The 19895-nt window shown below is 43.3% G+C and overlaps 1 protein-coding gene across 3 annotated transcripts in view; it reads left to right on the top strand.

Moving 5' to 3' along the window:
- Positions 1–19895, top strand: part of wwc3 (WWC family member 3) — a 63675-nt gene that overhangs the window by 41725 nt on the left and 2055 nt on the right. Inside the window, exons 7-22 of one of the 3 annotated variants that reach the window (XM_062998052.1) lie at positions 1342–1488; positions 1615–1676; positions 1893–2141; positions 4283–4372; positions 7245–7783; positions 7913–8036; positions 9111–9191; positions 12387–12473; positions 12573–12768; positions 12885–13061; positions 13324–13424; positions 14766–14913; positions 15004–15153; positions 15237–15329; positions 18312–18566; positions 19535–19662. In XM_062998052.1, the coding sequence (XP_062854122.1) occupies positions 1342–1488; positions 1615–1676; positions 1893–2141; positions 4283–4372; positions 7245–7783; positions 7913–8036; positions 9111–9191; positions 12387–12473; positions 12573–12768; positions 12885–13061; positions 13324–13424; positions 14766–14913; positions 15004–15153; positions 15237–15329; positions 18312–18566; positions 19535–19662 (2627 nt within the window). Of the gene's footprint in view, positions 1–1341; positions 1489–1614; positions 1677–1892; positions 2142–4282; positions 4373–7244; positions 7784–7912; positions 8037–9107; positions 9192–12386; positions 12474–12572; positions 12769–12884; positions 13062–13323; positions 13425–14765; positions 14914–15003; positions 15154–15236; positions 15330–18311; positions 18567–19534; positions 19663–19895 lie in introns of all 3 variants that reach the window. The other 2 variants (XM_062998053.1, XM_062998051.1) reach the window with 2 other exon arrangements.

Below are 19895 nucleotides of genomic sequence, written 5' to 3'. Positions count from 1 at the left end.
GCTGTACTCCAAGCCAGGGGAGAGAAAAAATATATAAATAACTACAAAGAAAAACATTTAAGAAAATATAAACATAAAATGCCACACTGTATAGCTTTCTTATTACATAATATTAAAAGGTTGACTTTTTTGCATCTTACATTTATGTACGTCGTACTTTGACAGCAAAATAAGTAAATTACATGAGAAATATTTACTTTTGAAAATATTTCAGAAATGTGTAAACCCAAATAAACCAAGGGCCTTGCTCAAGGGCCCATCAGTGGCAGCCTGGCAGTAGTAAGGCTTGAACAAGTGACCTTACGATTACTAGTCCAGTACTTTAACCGCTAGACAACAACGAGTCTCTGGGTGTAATTCAGGAAACAGACAACTTGCATTGATGGATAACTGAAATCTTGACCTTATAAGAAACCTCGATAAATTCATTTGTCAATAAATATTTTTAATGGGAAATTTTTTCCCAATTTGCAATGACATGAGGAATAGAAACACATTTGTTTAAAACACACTTTCCTTACTGGTGTCTCAGCCTTATTTAGGGCCAAACCAGTATTAACAGTTCGGTCAGTCTAATCTATAACATGCTGAATACTTCCACCTAGTGGAGAACAGGTATACCAGCTCAACCATATTTTTCCCCATAAGGATGTTTGGGGAACCTGTTAATGCGTCCATGGTCCCGTGGAGCTGCAGATATTTTAGTCTCATGTAAAATAATGAGGTTGTTTTTGACACTTAAACACTGAAAATAACACAAATATAATATAAACACACTGAAATACAATTACTAACAGTTACACATCAATAAAAATACAATAAAAGCTGCACTTTAGTTTTACTTCTTTATTGTAGCTTGATCTTGGAATACCATTTTGTGTTCAGCACCGGCGCATTCACACGAGAAGTGACAAAACCGCTTTTGCTTTTCTCGCTGTGTCGTTATTTCCTATGAAGTGTGACGGCGGTGCACAAAACTCACCGTGACTTATTGTAGTAAAACAGCGAGTGAGGAATGTGATTAGTGGAGGAACTTATGAGCAGTAATAATGAAGAGAAGTTTAGTGCTCCTGTCTCCTTCTTTTACTACATTAAACCACGTTAAGCTTTATTCTCAACCAGAAGCGTTTTAGACTCTGGGAGAAGCTGATTCTGATTCTCACCATTTCTCAGAAGCTGGAGCTGTAACACAAGTTTAAAAGTGAAACAGGGAGGAGAATCCAGATTAACACAGATACATGTGGAGCTGTAACCCTGGATCTGACGCTTATTCCACACACCTATTTAATCTGACTCGTTTCTCTCATGTTTGTGTCTTTATTTCCCCTCCGTCTCACACAGAGCCTGGCGACGATGACGGGGAATTTTCACAGCCTCTCCATCACCGACCCTGTGAACGAGGTGGGCGGCGGCAGCGTGGCTCCGCCCGACACGGGCATTGCGCAGCAGTACACGGACGCCGGCTGTCAGACTGACCTCATCGGAGAGGTCAGTAACACACGAATTTTAATTGAGGATCCTGAAATCTTCTGTTCAGTTATACTGTAGGGACAAAAGTATTGGGACGCCCCTTATAGTAACTGAATTCATGTTTTTTGTGCTTTTGAATCTCAGGAATCGTCTCCGTTGGTCGACAAAGTTCGGCTCACCTGGCAGTACGAAGAGGCCAAGAAGAAGTGAGTAGAGTGGTAGAGAGGAGGAGAGAGTGCGGAGGGTGGATTGTACAGAGTGATGGAGGGGTGGTAGAGTGCGGAGGGTGGATTGTACAGAGTGATGGAGGGGTGGTAGAGTGCGGAGGGTGGATTGTACAGAGTGATGGAGGGTGTGGTAGAGAGGAGAAGAGAGTGCGGAAGGTGGATTTTTTCATCACTTGTCCCCACCCTCCTCCTCAGAGTGACCAGTATCCAGCACCAGTTGGCGAAGCTGGACGGCGAGAGCTGGTCGGGCCGGGCCGAGGCCGATCGGGACCGGGACTGTCTGCAGCTCCTGAAGGAGAAGGAGGCGCTGCTGCAGGATCTGATGCTCCTCGGCCAGCAGCGCCACCCCCCGGAGGTCCTCGCCCAGCTCGACGAGGAGCGGCGCCGCCTAGAGGAGGAGGTGCAGAAAGCCCAGAGCATCCAGAGCCAGGGAGCCAATCAGAGGTGTGCTTTTATTTATTTCATTATTTAAGATGCAAATGTAAATTCCAGTAGTGATGAAAGGAGCACCTACGCACCAGTGTTGTCAGGTTTAGGGGCAATAGTGGTGACTTACTGGTTACACTACTGGACTAGTGATAGTGTTGTTATTATTATTATTTTATTATTAAATTGTTATTATTATATTACTATGTTATTATATTATTATTATTATTTATTATTATTATTATATTATTATTACTTAATGCCCCTGTAAGTACAGGGTGTTTTACTGCATTGTGCCCAGCAATTCTGGGTGAACAGGACCCACCACGACCCTGACCCTAATAATTTTTCTTATTATTATTAGTATTATTTTTAAGATTTTTGTCTAAACCAATATTGTTTATAATGTTATTATATTATTTATTATTATATTATTATTAATTATTATTATATTATTATTAATTATTATTTATTATTATATTATCATCATTATTATGTATTATTATTATTAATTATTATTTTTTTATCTTATTATTATCATTATTGTCATTATTATTTTTCTTATTAGTAGTATTATTTTTAAGATTTCAATCTAAAAAATATCGTAATCTTAAAACATAATAATAATAATAATAAAGAATGATAATAATAATTAGAAATATATTATTATTACATTTAAAATTATTAGTATATTTTATTAACTTTTTTGGATTAGAATTTGTATTATCTTATTTTTTATTTTTGTAGTTTATTGTTATGTTTTACTATAGTATTATTATTTTATTGATTTTTGATATTATTTGTGTATAGTATATTTATATTATAGTCTTATTTTTTTACATTTGTTAATATTATTATTATTATTATTATTATTATTATTATTATTAATAATAATATTATTATATTCTGTAAGTTTAATAAGTAAGCAGTTAAACAAGATTTATAGAGAAATATAATTAAAAAAGAGTTTTAACACCTCAGGACTGTTTATAAACCATCATAAAACTAACGACAGTTTATAGAAGATCAGATTTTATATTTTAAATATGTTATTATATAATGAAGTGACCTCAGTGGTCATAATATCTGATCTTAAGTGATCGCTAATGATCATTAATTAGAACAGCTGGTAAATCCACGTCTGGGATCCTCACAGTCATGTTCCGACGTGCCGAGTAAACCCGCGGTGGAACCTAGTAGCCCGTTATCAGCGGTGGGTCAGTTCCACTTTCATCATGCTGGCATTGTGTGTCAGAGTCGCGCCCTCATGCTGGTCTGGTAAATAGGGGCGTGTTTTTACCCCACATGAGGCAGCGCACCACTCCTAACCTGCCTGACGAGAAGGGTTTGGGTTCAATTCCCTAGTGTAAAGTGTGTAGAGGTTGCATGTTCTCCCTGTGTCTGAGTGGGTTTCCTCTGGGTGCTCCGGTTTCCTCCCACAGTCCAAAAACATGCAGTCAGGTTAATTGGAAATTACATTTTCATCCATTTACATTTTTAACCAGACAGTACTGTGACAGTATACTGTCTAAGCAATTGAGGGGTTAAGGGCCTCACTCAAGGGCCCAACAGTGGCATATCTCCATTATCCCCCGTCTATGTGCAGCACCATCGATCAGCCAGCAGAGGACGTAAGTGCAGCACTTATGAGGAATCCCTACCATTATTGTCCGTATAGGTGCCCGACTGGCTGTTGGGCCTTGCTCAAAGGTGGCAACCTGGCCAGTGGTGGGGCTTGAACAAGTGACCTTCTGATTACTTGTCTAGTACCCTAACTGCCGGGCTACACCTGCCCTGTGTGTGTGTGTGTGTGTGTGTGTGTGTTTTAATGCTACATTTAGTCAGTAAATAATTGTGCTGAACAAAACATTCCTCACACACCAGGGGTGTCCACAGAATTTGTGATAAAACACACTAGCGCATTAGTGCTGACAACTGCAGTGCTGCAGTTACTCCCTCTGCTGGCTGATCGATGGCGCTGCACAGAGTCGGGGGATAATGGAGATCAGTGTGACTCTCCGTGCGCGATACGGATCTCCGTATGAACCCTGGTGCAGGTGAAAAGAAGCGGTCGGTGCTGCACACGTGTCGGGGGGTGGGGGAGGGGGGTGTTTGTCTGATTATGATGGTGTGTGTGTGTGTGTGTGCGCCCCCCTCAGGATACTTCAGCAGGAGAAGAGGAACGTGTTATTAAGACAGCTGGAGGAAGCGACTCGCATCACCACTTATCTTCACTCTCAGCTCAAGAGGTACGACACGTGTTCACTCACGCCCGGCGGCGGTTCAGTTTTTAATATAGAAGTTTCCACACTTTTTTAAACTTTATTTTTTAAGAATTTCAAAAGAATAACTTCATCACTTTTCTACATCGTCGCTTTCCGCTGCATTTTTCTAGCTTCGTACCGACTTTTTAATGTGTTTGGTTGAGCTGGTAGCCACTGATGCGCCGCTGCTTTCACATCATCATCATCACATGAAAATCTTCTTCCCCTTAAAGCTTCTCTGAGCATCCAAACAGATGTAAATCAGATGGAGCTATATAGGACTATAAGCGTCTCTCAGTCACGAACGATTCCTACAGCACCGAACCAAACAGAACCGAACAGAACCAAACAGAACAGAATCGAGCAGAACTGAACAGAACAGAAACAAACAGAACAGAACCAAATAGAACAGAACCAAATAGAACAGAACTAAACAGAACAGAACTAAACAGAACAGAACCAAATAGAACAGAATTAAACAGAACAGAACCAAACGGAACAAAACCAAATAGAACAGAACTAAACAGAACAAAACCAAATAGAACAGAACTAAACAGAACAGAACCAAATAGAACAGAACTAAACAGAACAGAACTAAACAGAACAGAACCAAATAGAACAGAATTAAACAGAACAGAACCAAACGGAACAAAACCAAATAGAACAGAACTAAACAGAACAAAACCAAATAGAACAGAACTAAACAGAACAGAACCAAATAGAACAGAACTAAACAGAACAGAACTAAACAGAACAGAACCAAATAGAACAGAACTAAACAGAACAGAACCAAACGGAACAAAACCAAATAGAACAGAACTAAACAGAACAAAACCAAATAGAACAGAACTAAACAGAACAGAACCAAATAGAACAGAACAGAACTAAACAGAACAGAACCGAACAGAACCAAATAGAACAGAACTAAACAGAACAGAACCAAACGGAACAAAACCAAATAGAACAGAACTAAACAGAACAGAACCAAACAGAACAGAATTAAACAGAACAGAACCAAATAGAACAGAATTAAACAGAACAGAACAGAACCAAACGGAACAAAACCAAATAGAACAGAACTAAACAGAACAGAACTAAACAAAACAGAACCGAACAGAACCAAATAGAACACAACTAAACAGAACAGAACTAAACAGAACAGAACCAAATAGAACAGAATTAAACAGAACAGAACCAAATAGAACAGAACTAAACAGAACAGAACTAAACAGAACAGAACCAAATAGAACAGAACTAAACAGAACAGAACCAAATAGAACAGAACTAAACAGAACAGAACCAAATAGAACAGAACTAAACAGAACAGAATCAAACGGAACAAAACCAAATAGAACAGAACTAAACAGAACAGAACAGAACCAAACAGAACAGAATTAAACAGAACAGAACCAAATAGAACAGAACTAAACAGAACAGAACTGAACAGAACAGAACCAAATAGAACAGAATTAAACAGAACAGAACCAAATAGAACAGAACTAAACAGAACAGAACTAAACAGAACAGAACCAAATAGAACAGAACCAAATAGAACAGAACTAAACAGAACAGAACCAAACAGAACAGAATTAAACAGAACAGAACCAAATAGAACAGAACTAAACAGAACAGAACCAAATAGAACAGAACTAAACAGAACAGAACTAAACAGAACAGAACCAAATAGAACAGAACTAAACAGAACAGAACTAAACAGAACAGAACCAAATAGAACAGAACTAAACAGAACAGAACCAAACAGAACAGAATTAAACAGAACAGAACCAAATAGAACAGAACTAAACAGAACAGAACCAAATAGAACAGAACCAAATAGAACAGAACTAAACAGAACAGAACCAAACAGAACAGAATTAAACAGAACAGAACCAAATAGAACAGAACTAAACAGAACAGAACTAAACAGAACAGAACCAAATAGAACAGAACTAAACAGAACAGAACTAAACAGAACAGAACCAAATAGAACAGAACTAAACAGAACAGAACTAAACAGAACAGAACCAAATAGAACAGAACCAAATAGAACAGAACTAAACAGAACAGAACCAAACAGAACAGAATTAAACAGAACAGAACCAAATAGAACAGAACTAAACAGAACAGAACCAAACGGAACAGAACCAAATAGAACAGAACCAATCAGAACCAAATAAAACAGAACTAAACAGAACCAAATAGAACAGAACTAAACAAAACAGAAAAGAACCAAATGGAACGGAACTAAACAGAACAGAACTAAACAGAACAGAACCAAATAGAACCAAACAGAACAGAACTAAACAGAACAGAACCAAATAGAACAGAACTAAACAGAACAGAACGAAATAGAACAGAACTAAACAGAACAGAACCAAATAGAACAGAACCAAATAGAACAGAACTAAACAGAACAGAACCAAACAGAACAGAATTAAACAGAACAGAACCAAATAGAACAGAACTAAACAGAACCAAATAAAACAGAACTAAACAGAACCAAATAAAACAGAACTAAACAGAACCAAATAGAACAGAACTAAACAAAACAGAACCAAATGGAACGGAACTAAACAGAACAGAACTAAACAGAACAGAACCAAATAGAACCAAACAGAACAGAACTAAACAGAACAGAACTAAACAGAACAGAACTAAACAGAACAGAACTGGAACTTCAGTCATGCTGGAACAGGGAAGGACCTTCCCTAAACCTTTGCTGTAAAGTTAAAATCATGTAGCGTCCCAATACTTTTGTCCATATAGTGCACCAGATTTGAAACACTTGAACATCTGGACTGTATATTTATAATTGTTCTATAAAACTCTCTCGTTCTCCCTCCACCACACTTCGCAGCCTGTCGGCCAGCACCCTCACCATGTCGTCCAGCAGCAGTCGTGGCTCTCTGGCCTCCAGCCGGGGCTCGTTGACGTCCAGCCGCGGCTCTCTGAGCTCCCTCAGCTTCACCGACATCTACGGCGTGCCCCAGTACGAGGCCTGCGTGGACGTGCCCGAGCCCGCCTGGCGCTACCCCATGCCCGCCGACGCCCCGTGCGCCAACAGCCCGTCCGTGTTCGGGCCCAAGCGAGCCCAGGAGACGCCGCAGTCGCTCACCTCGCTCTCGTCGCGTTCCTCTCTGTCCTCCCTGTCTCCTCCCGGCTCCCCCATGGACACGCCCTATCACTCGGGCCCTCCGGACTGTCCCCTCACCCAGATGACGGAGGAGTACATGGAGCTAGCCGGGCGTGGCCTGCTGATCGAGGGCCTTCGGTGTCAGACTTACGGTCAGACCCAGCAACAGGCGAATGTGACCTCGGAGGGAGAGGCGGGAGGCTCCTCCGCCGCCCACCTGCTGGAGGTCAAGGGCAGTCGAGACGGACTCTACAGCTCTGCAGGTAAGGAATCGAAGATTTAGTCGTATCCAATTCCCCAGATCTGCAGACCTCCACTCCTGACCGGATTCACTCGGAGATCCGTATAGCGCACGGAGAGTCATTTGTTTTATTTGTGCTGTGTGTGGGCAGGAGTGACCATGCGCTCTAACAGCGTGAAGCGGAGCGGGCGTCGTAGGGCTCGTCGGGTCTCGGCCGGCGTGAACGAGGACGTCCTGGCCACGGACAGCGGGGTGTTTGAGGCCTGGAGCAGAAGGTGAGTCTGTTAGTGATCATGAGGATGTTTGGGGAACCTGTTAATGCGTCCATGGTCCCGTGGAGCTGCAGATATTTTAGTCTCGTGTAAAATAATGAGGTTGTTTTTGACACTTAAACACTGAAAATAATACAAATATAATATAAACACACTGAAATACAATTACTAACAGTTGCACATCAATAACAATACAATAAAAGCTGCACTTTAGTTTTACTTCTTTATTGTTTCCTGACGCTTCTTAATGCTGGAGATGCTCGATCTTGGAATACCGTATTCCCTTCAGCACCGGCGCATTCACACGAGAAGTGACAAAACCGCTTTTGCTTTTCTCGCTGTGCCGTTATTTCCTATGAAGTGTGACGGCGGTGCACAAAACTTAGCGTGACTTACTGTAGTAAAACAGCGAGTGAGGAATGTGATTAGTGGAGGAACTTATGAGCAGTAATAATGAAGAGAAGTTTAGTGCTCCTGTCTCCTTCTTTTACTACATTAAACCACGTTAAGCTTTATTTTCAACCAGAAGAGTTTTAGACTCTGGGAGAAGCTGATTCTGATTCTCACCGTTTCTCAGAAGCTGGAGCTGTAACACAAGTTTAAAAGTGAAACAGGGAGGAGAATCCAGATAAACACAGATACATGTGGAGCTGTAACCCTGGATCTGACGCTTATTCCACACTGATGCAGATTCAGCTCAGATTCACACACGTCGAGTTTAAGGGAACAAATTTCTCCACGAAGGGCGTCGAGTTTCAAAGGTTTCGAGTTTAGGGGACGTCGAGTTGCAAGGTACCTTGGATTCCCCATCAGCTTTTAGAATTGAAAAGGCATTTCAAAGAGGTGACGTGGCAGCTTGGTGGGTAGCAAGAAGATCCTGGGTCCGGGTTCTTTCTGTGTGGTGTTGCATGTTCTCCCCGTGTCTGGGTGTTCCTGCCATGTGCCCAGCGTTTCCCAGTGTACCCAGACCCACCCACCACAACCCTGACCAGAATAATGTGGTTAATAAAAGTGAAATATTAAGAACTTGTGCTTTACATGGTTGACGATGGTGCTGACGTTGTTTTCTCCCAGCAGAACGGAGGAGGCAGAGGAGATCATGTTCACCCGAGATGCCCTCAGCGCCCCCGAATTCCCTCAGGTCCAGTTGGGACTCCTGTAAGCCTTATCTTACACTTATTCTATCTAGTTCTGCTCTATTTTTGATTTATTTATATGCTGAATACAGTTCCTGTCCTCTGTTCCTCACGCCGTCACTAATGCAGCCGAATAATAATATAATAATAATAATTACATTTTATTTATAAGCACCTTTTGAGAAACTGAAGGAAACTGTACAGCTACAGGCCTAAAACAGCATGGAAATTAATCAACATAAATAAATAAATAAAATAACAGTATAAATAACGCATAAACTAGCATCTCGTCTACAGAGAGGAGAGAGAGGGACGCAGCCTGGCAATGTTTTAAAGATGGAAAAATGCTGTTTTTGTTATAGATTTAATATAGGCATTAAACGAAAGACAGGAATCAAATATAACACCAAGTTTACATGTTGTAGCTGAAGCACTGCAGGACATTTCATCACCACAGAAAACCTACATCTAGAACGGAAATATGGATGACGTTAGAGTTGAGTTACTTTCAGTTATTTTGTGTGGTGCACCAGTCCCTCCTGCAGCAAAGCACCCCCAAAACATGATGGTGCCACCCTGTGCTTCACAGTTGGGATGGTGTCACCCCTGTTTTTCCTACGTTTATAATGATGATCATTACAGCCAAACGGTTCCATTTCTGTTTCATCAGACCAGAATACTTTCAAACTTGGCTTTTTTGGTGGCTTCTTCCTCGCTGAGCGGCCTTTCCGGTCATTTTGATACAGGACACATTGTACTGTTGATATTGGTACTTCTGTACCTTCGTTCTGGGTATTATTATGGGCAAGCAAAGGGGTCCGTGTACCTTTGGTCATTCGTTTTTTTCACTTTAAATCCAACAATTAAAAAAGTTTCACTTTTCAGTTTCATTTCAAATAACAAACAAACAGAAATTGAAAAACGGGTTTGTATTTTAATTTTCCGAAATCAACATTTTCTATCAGTTCAACCGGAAATAAACGCACAACGCGTCCCCTGTTGTTCTGACTTTTGTGTTGGTATATTTGACATGCATATATTTGCTCTATCTGCAAAAAAAGGGTACTGGACGTTGTACACCGCCACGGTCAAGTTAGTTTTATACTGAATGATCACCTGACATCCGAGACCTCATTTATTTATTTTCTTGTTTTGTAGTATTTCTTTGTTCTCGGGCAATAAACATCCAAAAAATAACAAAATTGCACGAACTAACTCTGCAGTATACAAGGAGCAACAACAATCAAATAGATTTCAAATAGTTATTTAGTTCATTTTTAGTTAAAGCTGTTTCTTAAATGTGAGGTTCATCAAGGGAGCGTCTGAAAAGTGCATGAAGCAGAACGCTGCATAAAATGCATTAAATGTTGTAATAGGTACACAGTGACGTACGATTAGTTCTGCCTGTATTACAGAATTGAGTTCTACACAGTAAAAAAAAACGTGTATATACAGGGGTTGGACAAAATAACTGAAACACCTGTCATTTTAGTGTGGGAGGTTTCATGGCTAAATTGGACCAGTCTGGTGGCCAATCTTCATTAATTGCACATTGCACCAGTAAGAGCAGAGTGTGAAGGTTCAATTAGCAGGGTAAGAGCACAGTTTTGCTCAAAATATTGCAATGCACACAACATTATGGGTGACATACCAGAGTTCAAAAGAGGACAAATTGTTGGTGCCGTGTATCAGGATGACAATGCACCAATACACACAGCAAGACTGGTGAAAGATTGGTTTGATGAACATGAAAGTGAAGTTGAACATCTCCCATGGCCTGCACAGTCACCAGATCTAAATATTATTGAGCCACTTTGGGGTGTTTTGGAGAAGCGAGTCAGGAAACGTTTTCCTCCACCAGCATCACGTAGTGACCTGGCCACTATCCTGCAAGAAGAATGGCTTAAAATCCCTCTGACCACTGTGCAGGACTTGTATATGTCATTTCCAAGACCAATTGACGCTGTATTGGCCGCAAAAGGAGGCCCACCACCATACTAATAAATTATTGTGGTCTAAAACCAGGTGTTTCAGTTATTTTGTCCAACCCCTGTATATATATATATATATATATATATATATATATATATATATATATATATATATATACTGTATATGTTAATGTAAATGTTAATATTGTGATGACGGTGAGACATTAGTAAACAACATTCTTTTTTCTTAGAGTAGCTCTTTTATTTAGTTATAGTGCGAATTACAAGGAAAAAGTTTGTCAGACACAAAAGTCAGAACGAACGACTTATGAAGCAAATATACGCATGTCAGTGCCACCCCCCTCCCCCCCATGTCAATACATTGCCCCCCTCCCCCGGCTGGGTGGCCGTTCAAAAATATCCCACAAGACCCCCTCACCATTGAGGCTTTGTCTAGGCTGCTCGGTCCTTTACACCAGACACCTTCAAACCATGTCTTTATGGATCTTGCTTATTGAACAGGACAGTGGTAGCTTTGTGGTTCAGGTACTAATGAGCAAAAGGTTCCTGGTTTAAACCCCTCCAACACTGAGTCGCTAATGTTGGGCCCTTGATTTCCTGCACTGTATTTGGATATTGTAAATAAAATGGGATAGAAAAGGGTTGGAGGCTTTTAATTTCTCTCTGAGTCCGAATCTCAGCTCTGCTCCCAGTCAACTGGGCGCCCCCTAGTGGGCACGATCGGCAGTGCTGCTTTTGCAGCAGACAAAATCGGGCACTAGTCTGCTGGGTGGGAAAAGACGGGACTAAAAGAAGTGGGCGGGGTCTTTGACGCTGTGTAAGGACCCTGGTTAGTAGCCCGAGGCGCCTGTACAGAAGTGGAGGAACGTGGACATCAGAGTGTGACTCTCCATGCGCCAGACTGGCTTCATGTGTGATTTAAGATAGGGCAGTTGGTTAAGGGGCTAGTGGTTAAGGTACTGGACTAGTAATCGAAAGGTCCCTGGTTCAAGCCCCACCACTGACAGGTTGCCACTATTGGGCCCTTGAGCAAGGCCCTTAACCCTCAATTGCTTAGACTGTAAGTCGCTTTGGATAAAAAGCGTCCACTAAATGCTGAAAATGTGAATGTAAGAAGGGTTTGGTGGACCATGTGTCAGGCAAATATGTCCTCCTCAGACGCCATCAGGGTCTCCAGCAGAGGAAGAGGAACTGGCTATGACTAAACTGACAAAAAAAGGAAGAAAAAGCAGAAATAAAATAGTTCGTTTGTGCTTCTTCTGCAGATACGATTCCAGCTCCATGTCTCTGCTTCTGCACGTGCTCCAACTGAGAAACGTGACCAAGGCTGCTGTGAGAGAGGGCTACAAAGTGTAAGTCGGCCGCTCTTACCCCCACAAACGACCCTACAGATGGTTTAAGTCAGATTTGGGGTTGGTTGACCCTCCTGTCCGGGTGTGTTTTGGTTTCAGCTTCGTGAAGGTGAACGTGCTGCCCGTGGACCCCAGCCGGCCGTGCACCTACTACTGCTGCAAAGCGCAGGAAGCGCGGTCGACCGTCAGCTTCAACGAGGGCTTCCAGATCCCAATTCCTGCGGGGGGCGCTCTTTCTCACGCCCTGCACCTGCAGCTCTGTGTGGTCGGGCCCCTGGGGCACGAGGAGCTGCTGGTGAGGACTGAACTACAGCACTGTACTACGGCTTATGTGATGCTATTGTTGTGTTGATAATGTGTGTGTGTGTGTGTGTGTGTGTGTGTGTGTGTGTGTGTGTGTGTGTGTGGCAGGGCTCGGCTCAGGTGCCGCTGGCTGATTGTGCGGGCACCGCTGAGATGATCTACCAGTGGCATCGTGTACATCTTCTGCAGCAGGAGAACCACAGAGCCGAACCCAGGAACCTTTGCCAGCCCGGGCACAGCGTGGACGAGGAAGAGGAGGAGGACGAAGGTCACGTCAGAGCTCAGGCAAGGACCTGGTGACCCGCCCTGCTCCCACCTGATCAGCCTCAGTAGAGAGGATTCTAATCAGACCTGGACTCATAATCAGATTATTTAGACGCTCTTTAGACACTCGCTCATCATTCAGTCAGATTATCAGTCAGAATTAAGGCGCCTCAGTAGGAGCATTTTAAGGGCTCTAAGGATTTAGACACGCCCTCTTCTCGGGAGTGTAGGATGACTTAAAATGCTAATTCTCGATACATCTCACTTCCGGATCTCTGTGTAGGCGTCTGCAGGAGCTCAGCTGGACGGGGTGAAGAGGGAGCTGGATCTGAGTGAGGAGGAACTCGAGAGGAAGGAGGAGCGGGGAGAAGCTGCATCAGAGAGGTACAACATCCGTACCTGATCCCTCACTGTATAAAGAAATATAATGACATTTTTGGTCTCTGATTTCCTCCAATATCTTAAATCTACACCGATCAGCATAACATTAAAACCACCTCCTTGTTTCTACACTCACTGTCCATGTTATCAGCTCCACTTACCATATAGAAGCACTTTGTAGTTCTACAATTACTGACTGTAGTCCATCTGTTTCTCTACATGCTGTTCTTCAATGGTCAGGACCCCCACAGGACCCCCACAGAGCAGGTATTATTTAGGTGGTGGATGATTCTCAGCACTGCAGTGACACTGACATGGTGGTGGTGTGTTAGTGTGTGTTGTGCTGGTATGAGTCGATCAGACACAGCAGTGCTGCTGGAGTTTGTAAGTACCGTGTCCACTCACCGTCCACTCTATTAGACACTCCTACCTAGTCGGTCCACCTTGTAGATGTAAAGTCAGAGACGATCGCTCATCTATTGCTGCTGTTTGAGTCGCTCATCTTCTAGACCTTCATCAGTGGTCACAGGACGCTGCCCACGGGGCACTGTTGGCTGGATGTTTTTGGTTGGTGGACGATTTTCAGTCCAGCAGTGACAGTGAGGTGTTTAAAAACTCCACTCGTACCAGCACAACACACACTAACACACCACCACCATGTCAGTGTCACTGCAGTGCTGAGAATCATCCACCACTTAAATAATACCTGCTCTGTGGTGGTCCTGTGGGGGTCCTGACCATTGAAGAACAGCATGAAAGGGGGTAACAAAGCATGTAGAGAAACAGATGGACTACAGTCAGTAATTGTAGAACTACAAAGTGCTTCTATATGGTAAGTGGAGCTGATAACATGGACAGTGAGTGTAGAAACAAGGAGGTGGTTTTAATGTTATGGCTGATCGGTGTAGATTCAGAAGGTGCATAACTGCCGTATCTTGCCATAAAATGACACGTGTGTGTTAAACATGGCAATAAATAATTTAGTCGTATCCAATTCCCAGATCGTATTTCACCTTAACTGCTGCAGACCTCCACTCCTGACCGAGGAGGGTCGTGATTAACACACACCCCCTCCGACACGTGTGCAGTACTGACCGCTTCTTTTCCCTTGCACTAGGCAGGTTCATATGGAGATCCGTATCGTGCACGGACAGTCACGCACTGATCTCTATTATCTATCGATCAGCCAGCAGAGGTCGTAATTGCAGCAGTTTTGAATCCCTATGGTCCCTCCCTCGGACCACCCAATCATTGTCTGTGTAGGTGTCTGGTCGGCTGATAGTATAGCTGAGATTTGAACTTGTGAGCTTAAGATGTGTGTGTGTGTGTGTGTGTGTGTTGTAGAAGCTGGCAGGCCGAGTCGGTGGACAGCGGTTGCAGTAACAGCACAGCGTTCGTCTCTGCGTGTCCCGAGGGTCTGTGTGTGGAGGGGTTGTGTATAGCCACCGGGGGGCGCTGCGTGCACCACTCAGACCGGCCCCTCGTTATCAAGGTGACGGTGTTTCCCTGCACTGATCTTATAGCAGTAATGTTTAAACACTGAACGCATGAATGTAAATAAACGCGTTAATAATGCGCTCAGGTGGACAAGGCGACCAACACGGAGATGATGCGCCTGCAGCCTAAAGAGAGGCCGGGGCGCTGGAGCCACGCCCCTCCGTTTCTGCGTACCAGCACGCTGTCGCGCTCGCACACGTTCTCGCCCGGAGCTCGCAGTCAGTACGTGTGCAGGGTGAGTGTCTCACACACACACACACACACACACACTCTCGCTGCACTTTGGACCTACTTTATCTCTCTTTGTGTCTCTGGTAGTTGTACCGCAGTGACAGCGACAGCTCGACTCTGCCGAAAAAGTCTCCGTTCATCAGGAACACCCTGGAGAGGAGAACCCTGAGATACAAGCAGGTAAGAGACAGAATCCAGGTTATTAGTGACCTGATTGGATATATATACAGTAGTGTTCAAACACCATTAACCTGATGAATCACTGTTTTTAGTAGAAGTGATATTCCTACATAGCAAATAATTGACTTGAAAGTGTAGTAGAGTAATAAAAACAAAACAAACCCAACAATTAGGACGTGCATGCCGCTCATTCTGAGTAATCGAAGCATTGATTGAAAGGGGCTTGTTCAAAATAATAGCAGTGAGGAGTTCAATTGGTGAATTCATTCATTCTGCAGAAGAACGGGTGTCAATTTTGGCCCTTATTTAATATAGGAGGGGGGCAAATGTTGCACAGGTTGGTTATAGCGCATTTTCTTTTCAATACTGGATAAAATGGGTCGTTCCAGACATTGTTCTGATGAACAGCGTACTTTTATTAAAAAGTTGATTGTAGAGGGAAAAAACATACAGAGAAGTGCAGCAAATTATCGGCTGCTCAGCTAAAATGATCTCAAATGCCTTGAAGTGACGACCAACACCTGAAAGATGCAGAAGGAAGCGTGGAACTACTGTTCGATAGGAAGCCAAGATCAAGGAACATCTGAAGTTAGCAGTGAGTACAGAAGATGATGAAGTGAAGCCAATTTACCAGCAAGAACTCCTTGCAAAGTCCCGTTGTTAAGAAAAAGACGTTTCCTGAATGGGTTCAAATCTGTCAAGGAACACATTGACTGGTCCAGAGAGAAATGGCTCAACATTTTGTGGACTGGTAAAAGCAAAATTTTTCTTTTTGGGTCTAGTGGCTGTAGACAGTATATCAGACGACCCTCGAGCACTGAATTCAAGCCACAGTTCACTGTGAAGGTAGTAAAGCACGGTGGTACAAAACTATGATATGAGGATGTTTTTCATACCGTGGTGTTACGCCTATTTATCACATACGAGGGATCATGGATCAGTTTAAATATATCAGAATACTTGAGGAGATCATGTTGCCCTATGGCGAAGAAGAAATGCCCTTAAAATGGGTGTTTCAACATGACAATGACCCAAAACATCTTGGTTACAGACAAACAAGCTTTCATTCGGTCCTCATGTGAAATCACTATCCAAATCAGCCTTTCTTCAGCTTCGCAATATTACTCGTCTCCGTCCATATCTTTCATTTGAGGTGGCGGAAACACTGATACACGCTTTTGTCACCAGCCGTTTGGACTACTGCAATTCCTTATTGCATGGACTTCCCGCCAAAACCCTCCGTCCCCTGCAAACTATACAAAATGCAGCTGCTCGGGTCCTGACGTTTACCCGAAAGTTTGACCACATCACCCCTGTTTTGGAAGAACTACATTGGCTGCCAATTTCCATGCGCATTAAATATAAAATTCTGGTCTTGACTTTTAAAGCACTTCATGGTCTCGCTCCCGCCTATCTTACTAACCTTCTCACACATCACACACCATCACGCAGACTAAGGTCGTCAGACACGAATCAACTATCTGTTCCTAGATTTAGGATGTCCACTATGGGCGGCAGATCCTTCAGCGTTGCCGCCCCAACACTCTGGAACTCTCTGCCCTCGACTCTTCGCTCTATTTCTTCTCTTTCTGCTTTCAAGGTGTCTCTAAAAACCCATCTCTTCTCACAACATTTTCATTCTACTTCTTGAACTTATATCTCTAACCTATCCTTACTCACTGTCGGTTTGTTTTTGTTTTGTTTTTGTTTTTGTTTTGTTTTGCCTTGTCTTGTTTTGCGTGTTGTCGTTTGTTTTCACTTTTTATTACTGTACAGCGACCTTGAGCTTGGTGAAAGGCGCTATATAAGTTGAACTTATTATTATTATTATTATTAAGATTGAGGTAATAGAGTGACCAGCACAATCCCCTGACCTCAATCCCAGAGAGAACTTGTGTTCTGACGTCTGAAACACGTTTTTTTGAGGCAAAACCCAAAATTGCAGAAGAACTGTGGAATGTCGTCTAATCATCCTGGACTGGAATACCTGCTCAGAGGAGCCAGAAGTTGGTCGACTCCATGCAACACAGATCTCAGAAACAATCGTTATGCCACTAAATATTAGTTCAGTTATTTAAAGTAAAGTGAAACCTCAAACATTTTTTTCAGTTTATAGATAATAGATTTTTAAAGAAAAATGCTGCACTGCTATTTTTTTTAACAGCCTAATATTAATTTTTCTTAACTTTCTGTAAAGGATGAACACAAACTGGCTAAATGTTGTTAATGTTTTGATTTAGAATTGAAAGTGTAGTATTTTCAGTGCGTTTGCATTTATGGAAATAAAATATACACACACTAATCATCCATAACATTAAAACCACCTCCTTGTTTCTACACTCACTGTCCATTTTATCAGCTCCACTTACCATATAGAAGCACTTTGTAGTTCTACAATTACTGACTGTAGTTAGTATTTAGGTGGTGGATGAGTCTCAGCACTGCAGTGACACTGACATGGTGGTGGTGTGTTAGTGTGTGTTGTGCTGGTATGAGTGGATCAGACACAGCAGTGTCCACTCACTGTCCACTCTATTAGACACTCCTACCTAGTCGGTCCACCTTGTAGATGTAAAGTCAGAGACGATCGCTCATCTATTGCTGCTGTTTGAGTCGCTCATCTTCTAGACCTGGATGGATCTTTTTGGTTGGTGGACTATTCTCAGTCCAGCAGTGACAGTGAGGTGTTTAAAAACTCCAGCAGCGCTGCTGTGTCTGATCCACTCGTACCAGCACAACACACACTAACACACCACCACCATGTCAGTGTCACTGCAGTGCTGAGAATCATCCACCACCTAAATAATACCTGCTCTGTGGGGGTCCTGACCATTGAAGAACGGCATGAAAGGGGGTAACAAAGCATGTAGAGAAACAGATGGACTACAGTCAGTAATTGTAGAACTACAAAAGTACATTTTATTTATTAATGCTCTGTGTGTGTGTGTATATGTGTGTGTGTGTGTGTGTGTGTCCCCGCAGCAGCCCCACCCTTCCTCCCTGGCCGAGCAGCCCACCCGTACCTCTCTGGATCTGGAGCTGGACCTCCAGGCCTGTCGAACCCGGCAGAGGCAGCTGAGCGAGGAACTGAACGCGTTACGGGAGCTGAAGCTGAGGCTGGAGGAGCCACACCAGGGTGCCCAGGGTCCTCAGGGTGCCCGTGGCCCAGCGGACCTTCCACAGTGGGTCCTGAGAGACGAGCGCTTCCGGAATCTTCTCCGAGAAACTCACAGACAGGTATCAGACTGCAGTGGGTGGAGCAGTGGTTCTCAACCTTGATCTCTAGAAAGTGTGAGTCTCCGTGCGCGATACGGATCTCCGTATGAACCCGCCCGGTGCAGGGGAAAAGAAGCGGTCGGTCCTGCACACGTGTCGTAGGGGGCGGTTGTTGGGTCACGACCCTCCTCGGTCCGGAGTGAGGTCTGCAGCAGTAGAGCACAACCTCTGAGATCTGGGTTCGAATCTCAGCTGTGCTATCGACTGGTGGGACGTCCACACAGTCATGATAGGCTGTGACTGAAAGTGGGTTGGCGCCCTGTTCAGGGTGTTCCTCCCATGTGTTCAGGAGCCACCGCGACCCTGACCAGTATAAATCAGTTGTAAATAAGACGATGAATGTGATTGGTTGCTCTTCGGTGCATGAATACCGTATATGTAACAGAAGGTACTGGACCAGTTTAAGCCCCATTACTGACAGGCTGGCACACAGGTTGGCATTGTTGGGCCCTTGAGCAAGGCCCTTAACGTCTAAATGCTTGCAATTGTAAGTCACTTTGGATAAAAGTGTCTGCTAAATGCATTAATATAACAACTGGACTTAGAACTTGTGATGTACAGTACTTGTAAGCCTAGTGGTTAAGGTACTGGACTAGTAACCAGAAGGTCGCTGGTTCAAGCCCCACCTCTGCCAGTTTGCTGCTGTATACTGCTCAGACTGTATACGGTAATTGTAATGTAAGTCACTTTAATAAAGGATAAAGGCGTCTGCTAAATGCCGAAAATGTAAATGTAAACGTGCTTGTGAAGTGGGTTTTCTGGGGGGAGAAGGGGAGGTTATAATGGGGTTACTGGCCAAAAATTGACCAGTCTGAGGCGCTATCGTGTCCGCTAATAGGATCGAGTCCCGCCACCTTTTTAATGTTGTTATTTATTAATAAAGTTCCTTTATAAAACGATCCGAGTGTCTTTGGGTTTCTCTGTGACAGGCGATGCAGAGCCGACAGGAGCAGAGGCAGGAGGAGGCGGCCGAACGAAGATTAAGAAAAGCCTCCAAAGAAGTGCTGCAGATGAGGGGCCAGAGCCACAAGGAGCCGCTTCCTGTGCACACGTTCAGGTCCGACATGTAACCGCACCCAGAATGTATTAAAATCCACATTTCTCTTCCCTGCTGTGCTTCTACATTTACATTTGCAGCATTTAGCAGACGCTTATCTGTCTGGCTGCATGTTGATTGTCATTCGTTGACAAAAATGATGTGGATGTTGTGCATCGTGTTCCTGTAGGAAGGTAAAAGCACTGCTTTATTAGTTAGGATTAGCATCAGCCGGGTGCCGATATAGATGATAA

This window comes from Trichomycterus rosablanca, chromosome 6 (genome assembly GCF_030014385.1).
Source record: "Trichomycterus rosablanca isolate fTriRos1 chromosome 6, fTriRos1.hap1, whole genome shotgun sequence".
Taxonomy (NCBI): Eukaryota; Metazoa; Chordata; class Actinopteri; order Siluriformes; family Trichomycteridae; genus Trichomycterus; species Trichomycterus rosablanca.
This window is presented reverse-complemented; position numbering and strand designations above follow the sequence as displayed.